The sequence below is a fragment of the Propithecus coquereli genome, unplaced genomic scaffold, assembly GCF_000956105.1.
Source record: "Propithecus coquereli isolate 6110/MARCELLA unplaced genomic scaffold, Pcoq_1.0 Scaffold213, whole genome shotgun sequence".
NCBI classification, from domain to species: Eukaryota; Metazoa; Chordata; class Mammalia; order Primates; family Indriidae; genus Propithecus; species Propithecus coquereli.
The window spans coordinates 1,409,262-1,420,440 of record NW_012146412.1 but is presented as its reverse complement, the minus strand read 5'-3'; the positions used below and the strand labels follow the sequence as shown (position 1 = coordinate 1,420,440).

Genomic DNA, 11,179 nt, shown 5'->3' with positions numbered 1-11,179 from the left:
GACACCTAAATTCCAGGCTAGACCCACCGCCTCGGCGCCTCTCAACAAGTACAGCAACAGGAACAACCTGAAGTTCCGGTGGGTTTGTGGAATCAACCACAGGGCATGACCAGATCTCCCAGGGACACGGTAAACAAAAAAGCCAGTGTTAGTGTTGTCCCACGACAGAGTGTGCCTGAGAGTCTGACCCAGCCTGGGCCCTGCCGCTTTGAACCTGATGGGTTCGGATTCCAGAGGAAGAACGTCTGGCCGCCCTCTGCAGTCCCTACCTGTGCCTCTCTGGGAGCCTGACGCACAGCAGAGACGTGGGCAGGGCTCAGAGAGTGGAGCTGGGAGTCAGAGCTCTGCCTCTTCAACCGCCAGCGTCATGCTTCACACAACTGGTCAGTAAGGAACGTGGTATGCTTTTCAAATCCAATCATTTGCAAATTAATAAGGAAAGTAATATATCAACATAGTATTCAGCTGTACAAGATGAAAATCTTAAGAATTTATACATGTATTATGTGGAACATTTTTATTCCTAATGTATACTTTGTAAGATATTTGACAATGTACAAAGAATACCCAGTTCTAGGTGGTGACAGTTTTGTATTATTATTTATTTACAAAATTTCACCACATAATAGGCACTACCTTTTAAAAAAAAATCAGCATTGGTCCTATAAAGGCCACCAGGATAAATTCTGAAACCTAAAAAAGACACCTTAGTGCCACTGCCACCAGGCTTATTTTGTTAACTAAAATCTGACTCCAAAGCCCACATACAGTTTCTAGGTCCAGCTGTGCACAGTCATTCTGAAGTACAACGACCTAACCGGATTGGTGGCCAGCAGAGGACGCGAGCAGTCCTGCGAACCTCTGTGGGAGGCGTGCGCGAGCCTGTTGGCCACATCCTTCCAGCTGCATCGCCCTGCATCTGCAGGGGACCGCCACGTCTCACCATTGTGCTAAAACATGGTTGCCCTGGGAAAAACAGGCTTTCTTTAAACCAGCTAGACCGGTCAGGACAGTGAGTAAAAAGTGGCTATTGGTAGTGAAAAACAGTTTCATTTCTTCAAACTTTTTCCTTTTCCTTTTCTGGACTCCTTATCTTTTTCTGGTTTTGAAGCCTTTGAAGATTTGGTCTTTTTCTGCTGGGGGGAAAGGATGCACAAAATAGTTAGTAACTGTATTTACCGGTAAATGAAATAAGTTCATCCCTGTAATAAATCTAATCTTTACCTGCAACTAAATTGAAAAAAAAGAGAGGTTGCAAACATCTAAATCTTGGACTATTGCTACCCCTGGGGAGCCAGCTTTCAAGCAACAACTGGGCTAGTTACAGCCTTTAAAAGCCAGCAGTAAAAACTGAAAAGCTATCTAGAACTAAGGTATGTTGCCTATGTAAGGCAATTTCTTAGAGGTAAAACATAGGTGTATTTAAGAAAGACAAAATAAGCAAGAGATAATTTACAAATAGGATGTTTACATGAAGAATTTCCTGTCAGTTTCAGATTAGGCTCTAAACACAGTCATTCTGCGAAGGGGCAGAAAAGGACGGGAGACACCCCCGTGTCTGCGTGGGCGCTGCACTGGCGAGGGCCGCGTCCCGGCCCTGCGCGCACGGCAGACACGAAGGGCGCAGCGCCCACGGCAAGGAGAGAGGAGGCCGCAGACTAGGGTTCCAAAACTATAACAATTTTAGTCTTTCCCAGCACAAGACAAGGATGTTTTGCATTGAGAAACTTCGATAGGCAGTTCAATGACTAGAGCAAAGCACAAATACCAGAAGGGAGAAATGGTTTTGTTAAGAAATGTTTTTCTTGAGCACGCCGTGGAAATGTGTGTCTGTGGATAAGAAAGCATACGCCGATCGCCAAATAAATAGAAGTGTTAGTTTTCTGACAGAACATACATATGGCCAACGACATGACGGCCTATTTTCTTGCTATTTGTTCTTCCACTGCTATAAGAAGCTGTTGATAAAAATGAAATCTTTACCTGCTCCACCTTCAACCATGATAAGCAAAAAACACTGAAGGATTTTCAACTTACTCTGCTACTTGCCAAATAGGCCCTATTATTCCCGAGGCAAGCTGTATATAAGAAAAGATCATCTACTCTTCGGTTCTCCTGTCTGTAGCTTAAAACACTACCTTGATCATGGCATCAGTTTCTACAGCATCTTGGTCTTTCTCATCCGACTGAGAGTCATCCTCATTTAACTCTTCGTTGTATTCAGAATCCAGCGACGGGCCTGTGCTGTGCCTCGCTGTCTTCACTGCCTGAAGTGAATACGGGGTGAGGTGGGCCTCCTTGTTATAAGCTCTTGTGAAGGCTGCTTTCACCTATACGAAAGGAGTAGAGGACGTTTTTTAAAAATCTAAGTGCCAAACAATTCTTTTCAACTTCACAAGCCTAAAGGCTTTAAGAGACCCCGGGGAGCCCCTTGCAACTATCTGTAAAATATTTACGCGTATACACGTAAATAGAAGTATATGCACTTGTCTGTGGAGAAGTTCCATTTTTTTCATGATATTCTTAGTAGAGCCCACGACTCAGAAAAGACTAAGAATCAATATTTGGGAGCTTTAGGCAAACAAAAAAATCACTTCTAGTCACCATTTCTATCTATTCAGCACTCCCACATTCCTAACAAAATAATAAGCAAAGTTAGGTATTAATACAAGTTGGCCTTTAATGACAACAAAACACCTAAGTTACCTTTACCACAATGAGAGTAGTTACTTCAAAATACTAAGTAACTTGAGAAGTCTTAACTTCAAGCTTCTAAACATAATTCCAGAATCAGTTCATGAATTCTAACAACTGCTATGAGGATTTACTGGTAACCATTACGTTAGGTCAAAATTCTAGAGAGGGCAACCTACAGAGAACATGTCTTCTGAAGCAGCATCCAACAGACAGGCACAAAAGTGAGGTGTTAGATATTACATATTCATATACTTCAATATACATATTACAAAAAGAAAAGAGGAGGTATGTTATTACAGAGCAGATTATCCAACTGGAATAAATACTTAACCTACAGATTAAGCAGACTAAGAAAAAGAGAAATTATAAAAATCCTCAGCCAGTAAACACGTCTTCATTTTTATAATCCATCACCTCCACCACACTCACTTTTAATTCCCCAGGTTCACCCCCTACCCCTATAAGGAATACGTTTGCATTTGTTCTTCAGATTTCACTTTTGATTTTCCACTGAGCATGAAGCAAAGGTAAAAATACAAATTGTAAAGTCAAATCCAGAAGTCTACTCTTATTATTGTACTCAAATGGTACCTTTGGATGGCACAGGCCATAGGAAGCCACAAGCACTTAAGGGAGGAAAAAAGTTAACCTTTTTTTAAAGCATCTAAAACATCTCTGAAGTCTCCTAGCACAGCCTGGTGATTACTCACTGACAGAGAACACGCAGGTCACACAATTTACCTTGGGATCCAGCTTGGAGAAGGGACTAGGTTTGCCTCCCCAGCTGCTAATTTCCATGATATTCTCAAAGTCTTCTTTCATCAGATAGTATGTGTCCATAAGTGCAACAACATCCCGTACTCCTTCTACCCCTTGTGAGGTCAAGGGCTGTACAAGTGCATCCCTTACGTGTGACAAATAATCCATGTTCACAGTCCTTTTGCTGGAGTAAGTTCTGACACCGAAACAAAAGAGACACACCTGCCGTCAGTGGCGAACTCGCACCAGCTCACGCTGCGCACACCCACACTGAGGCGACCAGGCAGAGTCCAGTCTGATTTCAACAACGCTCAGGGGGACGCCCGCTGTTCACAGCGAGCGGGGCGGGCGGGCCAGCCACACCGCCAGGGTAACGGGTGCACATCCGTGTACTCAAAGGGAATTTTCCACTTACCTGGATCAGTGACTGAAAAACCAATGCGAGCTCTGTTTCCCTCCTACTCCTAACGCCCGGCAACAGCAGTGCGTCTGTGTGTTCATGTGCAACGCGGCATAAAGATTACCGTTCCAGTTCCAAATATTGAAAGCATCAGTAAAAGGCAATGAAATTTCCTGCCTCAAGTGCGACTGCCACTTCTTACACGAGGGTGTGTAACACCTTCTGGTCTCTGATTGTAACATACAAAATTACACACGAATGCTTCCCTCACATTTCCTAACAGTGTTACTCTGAAATCTTCAGTTCTAGGGCAGAGTTTTCCCCAAATCTAAGAAAACTGCAGAGAATGTTCCTGCAGAATCAAAAAGTGATCCACACTGGCCAGTGAAATACTTAGGGAACAGTCTCTGATCTGCTGAGAACTAGAATGTTACTCTCTTTCTCCCTTAAATGTTGTCACTTCTTAAAGACAGAAAATATTACAACTGAACAAAACATTATTTCACATGCCACCATCCTAAATCTTTCCAACCCAGCTGAGTCCTCCTTCAAACCAAGCAATTATATGTATACATATTTTAAACAAGAAACCTCAAAAGCTGTTGGTGTCAGAACCCACATTAGAATCAGAAAAGAAATGATTCTTTATAAACTACCTATGGGTCCTGCTCCTGTCTTCAGGTAACTGAATGTCTGAACTATAAGAAGCCACATGGTTCTTCCGGTCAGAAGTCTAGAACCTTGCCCCCTGTAACTGTTTTATTACCTAGACAAAGAATTTTTTAAAATTCTATTTTAATTTCACCCATTTCCTCTAGATCTGGCCTTCCATAATCAAGCACATCTAGTACTTGAAGAGAAGTAGTGTAAGTCCCTAAGCCACAGTACCCAAGAAAATAATGAAATCACTTCTAAAATTATTCTCTTGTAATTTGTTACAATATTGTCATCTTCTAATAGAATCACAGAACGTTCAACCTAGAAAAGTCTAACGGTGCCATCTAACATACCTAAATCAAGGGTTTGTCACCTCAGGAATCTGTAATTCCCCTAAAATTACATTATTTGTGCCGTTGTACATTTTGGGGAGAATAAAGATTAAAGCTTGCAGATTCCCCCAAAAGTTAAGAACTAATAATAAAATTACACTTCCATTTTTTAAAAATGAAGAGAAACTGAGGCCTATAAAAGTTCAGTGGCTTGATCAGAGTTAAAAAGTAGGAAGCTCTTCACTTAGTTAAAAAAATCATGAAATTCATTATAAAAGTCCTTGCTGATAATATGTCCCATATATGGTTGAAAAATATTAATTGAGCAATTTTTTGTGCTAGGTAAGCAAGCATCAGTTCCTAAGCCCAGAAATGTGTGCTCTAATGGGGGAAGGACAGACATACAATAGGACAGCCCCAGAACAACATGAAGGTGCAGGGCTCAAAATCTGCCAGGAATAGAGTGGGAGCATCCAAGAGGGATGCCCCGAGGGCAGAGAGATGTATGACCTTTAAAAATGGCGGGCAGGGAGCAGAGCTGAGGGCAGGCACTCAGCCCGGCCAACAGAAGACAAGGGAAATGCAGCCTTTTCCAGTTTCCAGAGGCCACCCGCTTTCCTCAGCCGATGGTCCCTTTCCCCAACCTCCAAGCCAGGTGAGTAGCATCCTCAAATCTCTGACTTGACACTGCTGCCTCCCTTGACAAAGACCCTTGTGATTACACGGGGCCCACCCAGGTAACCCAGGATGATCTCCCCCGTTCAAGATGACAAGAAATTTGTGTAGCTTTAAGCCATTACGTTTCTGGTAATTTGTTACAGCAGCTATAGAAAACTAATATATGGGTGGCAAAAAACACTGATGCCATATGCTAGGAAGGGGGGCCTTAGCAGGAAGTAGAATTTTACAGGAAGAGAAGAAAGGCATTGCTCAGTTCAGCTCTAACCAAAAGTTAAGGGTGGATCTGGGGATCAAATATTAATATCTTCTCCAGGGACCAGAAAGGGAATTAAGATTACTCAAGTAGTTCTTCACAGCTAAAAATGAATCCCTAAAGTTCACCTAATATTTGTGTGCATGCACATTTTCCAAGTTTCTGAACTTTAACAAAATTGTACAAAATACTAGTATTTTTAACACATTGACTGCCACACTAGAAAAAAAATTTTTTTTCTTGGGGCCACAGTGTTTCATTACAAAAATAGGATAAAAACTTCAAAAACAAAACGATCCTTTCTAATTTAATGAAAAATTTGTTTTTTATTTTTTTCTGTGCATGAGTTATATGCAATTAAATTATCAATATTAATTATAACAGTAAGAACATCAAGCAAGATTTTCACAGACCAACTGCAGGGTTTTTGCCCAAGGGGCCACCCATCACGTAACGTGTGCTACAGCAGGGCAGCGTGAGTTGCCTGTGTACTACACGGCTCCCAAGGTAAAGAGACGGGTGAATTACTTATGCTTCACGAGGCCCTGGGCTCAAAACTGGCGTGAGTTAAATACAACTCACGTGGCAGTTAATGTGTTAAACTTCCCTAAACTTCTCTAAGCACATTAATTGTCAATTACTTGAGTGGCCTCTTCCTGTTACATGCTAAACTGTATTCCTCTTCCCAAATGAGTGGAATAGGTAAAAACACTAGAAAAGGCAAAAAAAAAAACTAGTTCATTTCTTTAAATAGTTCAATTTTTTCCTATTAATTATTCTGAAGCTGAGAAGTTATTCCTACAAGTAACAGGCATAGTCACAATAAACCATAAATAATAGCACTACCTCAGATTTATATAGTCTTTAAAATTTATCTTAAAATTATGGTATCTACCATCTGGCTTTACTCTCCAAAGTATCTTTCTAGCAAGTGTGATAGTGATCACAGATGATGTAACTCCGGCCCATAAAATATAAGGAACTTATCCAGGATCATTTATCTAGTGAGCAATAAAATCAAAACTAAAACATAAATCTTTTGACTCCTGCCATCCCTATCAGATAAAAGCTGAACACAGCACAGCAATAAAATGCCAGAAATGGAATAATACCACCTACCTGAGACTCATATGCAATGCCAGGTCCTGAACAATACGGTCATGTTTGCCTGTAGACGAGTGCTTCCCCAGCCAGCTCGGGAAGGTGGGGAACTGGGTCATGTACCCCCTCATCAGCTCTCCAGGAAGAACGCTGGCATAAATGGCCTGAAAAAAAAAATCGACTGCAGTCCAGAATTTATATTCAGTACAAAGTGACTTCCTTAGCAGCTGGTGACTTCCCAGCAGTCTACAGAAAATGAAGAACACTGTCCTCGGCACCTACTTACAGGGCAGTCAGGCCCTTTCCCTGTGTCTGATCTGTTGGGAAACTTCTCCCAGAGAAGACAACAGACTGCGGGACACACCTGGGTCCCAAACATGTCATGGCCCTCAGAGAGATCTTCGTGCCAACTCAGCCTCCTCAACCAGCTGATCTCAACACACCAGTTATCTCGTGGATGCCAATGTCGCAGCAAAAAATTAGCTTAAGAGGAGTAAGATGGTCTGCAACATAAGCGATTGATAGCATAGGTAGATTAAAGCATGGAAAGTCTAACGATTAGAGAATCAATTAAACTGGCACTTGAGAAAAAAACAATGCATCCTTACATGGATGTCTTCTATGTCCAGAGTTTCTCCTTTTTAAAGGCTGGAATCGTATTCTGCATAAATTTTATATCCTGCTTTATTCTAATGATATTCTCTCATAAGCATTTTTCCATATGACATAATCTTTATAAATAATTTCAAAGGCTGCACAATATTTCATCAAGAGGATTTATCACAGTCATTCTCCTGTTCCTGGACATGGAGATTTTCTCTAATTTTTTGCTGTCAGAACTAATGTTTTAGGAAATATTTTTATACATTAAGCTTTTCCTATGTTTAAAATTATTTCTTCAGGATAAAGTCTCAAGGTACAAGTATTTTTTTTTTTAACTTACCTCAGTGGTCCTGAAAAAGGTACAATTATTAAGTAAAGAAAAACTTTTTTTTTTTTTTTTTTTTTTCCAGACAGAGTCTCACTGTGTTGCCCAGGCTAGAGTGCCGTGGCGTCATCCTAGCTCACAGCAACCTCAAACTCCTGGGCTCAAGCGATCCTCCTGCCTCAGCCTCCCGAGTAGCTGGGACTACAGGCATGCGCCACCATGCCCGGCTAATTTTTTTTTCTATATAGTTTTAGTTGTCCAATTAATTTCTTTCTATTTTTAGTAGAGACGGGGTCTCGCTCTTGCTCAGGCTGGTCTCGAACTCCTGAGCTCAAACGATCCGCCCACCTCGGCCTCCCAGAGTGCTAGGATTATAGGCCTGAGCCACCGCGCCCGGCCCCAGAAAAACTTTTAAAAACTTTAAAACATAAGAGAAAGGATTCTGCTATCTCCAGAGTGAGTTCTTGGTTTCTGTTCTCAAGCAATGTGTGGGTAGAATTAAGAGAAGGGCAGGCATCCTGCAAGTCCCTTGCTTACAACTCAGGCCAACAATCCTGGGTAAATGTACAAGTAACATTCTTAATGTGAATGTTTGCCAAACTCTCTTTTTTTTGAGTTAAAGCTATCAACCTAAATATAGTTCACAATATAAAGCTGTCTCTTTGGCAAGGAAGAAAATCAGAATCCATGTATCAGAAAGGCGGCCACTGAGCCGCCCTGGCTGCACTTTTTCAAGGAGGAGCTACTTAGTGGCCACCTGGGAGAGCTAAACGTCACCCCCTGCCCCCAAAAAAGGATTCTTAAAGTAAACCAGAGCACATCAATCTTTTGATTCACATCTTACTTATAAACCAAAATCTAACCTTCCTATTTCCATGTGTCCATTTACATAAAAACATTTTTGAAACACTGAAAGTAAGGCCAGATTAAGAAATAGACAGTGGTGACCATAAAGTCCTTTAATCTGTTAGCAGACTGAATCTTTGCTGTAAGAGCCATACTGTTTACCTGGTATTTCAAGTGATCACAGGCGCTAAAAGCTGTATGTTTTGTTCTCTTTAACTAAACCAGAGTCTGCACTTTAACTACCTGTGTGGGCAGAAGGCTCCAGTTTTGCTTACTCCGGATCTGGCTGTCTACTAAGTCGCCGTCACATATGCTGTCTGCCGCTCGGCTCAGAAGCATCAAGTGCTTTTTCACGTCGCCCCTGCAGGAGAGAACCAGTCTGGATTACACTGCCATCCACACAGCGGGTCCCTCCCTCCTAGGTATCTGGCCTCTGCCGTGCTGGGAGGGTACCAGTCCTACCCCTCACTAGCTCTGAACACTCACCCTGCAGCTACAGGCTTCACATGTAGGTAGTTCTCGTGGACAAAGAGGGGTGCTATTGAATAATCATGAAAAAAGAGATCTGACTTGTCCATAAGTGACATATGAGCAGTCTCCTCTCCAGCTGCAAACACTTTCCGGGCAACATCAAATGGGCCCTAAAAAGAGGGAAGGACACATATACTAGAACGGACAAAATCCAGAACACTGACAACACCAAATGCTGGTGAGGATGTGGAGTAACAGGAACTCTCATGAATGGCTGTTGGGAATGTACAATGGTACAGACACTTTGGAAGACAGTTAAGCAGTTTCTTACAAAATTAAACATACTCTTACTATGTGATTCAGCAATTACGTTCCTTGGCATTTACCAAAATGAACCGAAAACTATGTCTATCCAAAAAGCTCCAAACAGATGTTTATAGCAGCTTTATTTATAATTCAAACAGTTGGAAGTGACTAAGATGCCCTTCAGTGGGCAAGCAGACAAACTATGGCACATCCAGTGGAACATTATTCAGCAACTAAAAGAAATGAGCTATCAGGTCATAAAAAGACAGGGAGGAACCTTAATTGCATATGACTAAGCGAAAGAAGCCAATCTGAAAAGGCCACACACTGATGTTCCAATTATATGACATTCTGGAAAAGGCAAAAACTATGGAGACAATAAAATGATCGGCAGTTGCCAGGGATTAAGAGGGAGAGAGAGGGACGAATAGGTGGAACACTGAGGATTCGCAGGGCGACGATACTACTCTGCACGACTCTACAATGGTGGATGGTGTCACTGTTCGTTTGTCAAAAGCCATCGAATGTCCAACACCAAGAGCGAATCTTAATACAAACTGTGGACTCTGGGTGATGATGATGTGTCAACGTAGCCTCACTGACTGTAACAAACGTCCACTGTGGTGCTGGAGGTTGACAGCAGGAGAGGTAGTGCATGGTGGGTGGGGGGTACACAGGAACTCTCTGTACCTTCCACTCAATTTTGCTATGAACCTAAAACTGCTCTAAAAAATAAAGTGCATTAATTTTTTGAAAAAAGGGGCTTAATCATTACTCTAATAATAAATTCTGACTAGTGACTAGGTAAAATGGAACACAGACGTAATGGACATAGACCTCTAGTTTTGGAGAGATTATTAAACTAAACCATCTGAAACATTATTCTGAAGAGTACAAAACCATTCAAAATATGAAGCCATATGTAAGAAACTCCAGAAAAGCCATTTATAACAGAAGCATGAGCATAAATTAAAACTTATCCCTTTGTCAAAATGCATAATACACACAATGACATCTGTGGGGAGAAATTCATTTGAAATAGAGACATTTTTAGCATCTTTCTATAGCTCTTATTATAAACATCCATGTGTTCTACAGGTGTATCAAGGAACTATAATAACTATTTTTATTAAGCTAATACCTACAAAACAAGAAGTGTTTTAGCTTGAGAAAGTAACAGAAATGGAAATTTATTTTACCAGTTTAATATCCTTTTTGGCCCTGTGAGAATCAGCCTTGGCCTGGTCATACGTTAATGCCTTATTTCCTGCACACCACATACTGAGATTGTGTAAAACCTAAAAAAATCACAAATAAGACAATGTCAAGATGGGAAATACTGCTACTCCCCCTCCTTGGAATCAATTCAAAAGAATCAACAACTTTCATATAATAAATATTTATTTTACCTGTCTGATATCTTGATTGGCTCCCAAAATTATTTCATTCATAGCTGGAGGGGGAATCTTTAAGCCCTCTTTAAATGCAATAGACATCATAGCACCCTGAAATTGACAAGAGGAGGAATCTTCAATGATTTGTTAAAAACTAATATAATCAGGTATTTTAAAAATATTTAGCAGGTACTTTTAAAAACTGACCCTTAAATAAACAGGATAGTGTGATGGGGAAAAAAATTTCAATCATCATACCTTAATCTGTTCAACCCGAGCTCTTTGAAAACGAAGATCAAAACAATAATGAACCAAAGAGCGAATCTTGGGATGATTTCTATCATTGCACATACA

General features: G+C 41.0%; 1 protein-coding gene across 1 annotated transcript in view; it reads right to left on the bottom strand.

Annotated features, from left to right (window-relative positions):
• Positions 1-504: 504 nt before the first annotated feature.
• RFC1 (replication factor C (activator 1) 1, 145kDa) overlaps positions 505-11,179 on the bottom strand; it is an 82,799-nt gene continuing 72,124 nt past the window's right edge. Inside the window, 9 exon segments of the mRNA XM_012644470.1 lie at positions 505-1,133; positions 2,139-2,330; positions 3,439-3,652; positions 6,899-7,044; positions 8,898-9,015; positions 9,141-9,295; positions 10,631-10,729; positions 10,841-10,936; positions 11,084-11,149. Of these exon segments, the coding sequence (XP_012499924.1) occupies positions 1,050-1,133; positions 2,139-2,330; positions 3,439-3,652; positions 6,899-7,044; positions 8,898-9,015; positions 9,141-9,295; positions 10,631-10,729; positions 10,841-10,936; positions 11,084-11,149 (1,170 nt within the window). The 3' untranslated portion in view covers positions 505-1,049.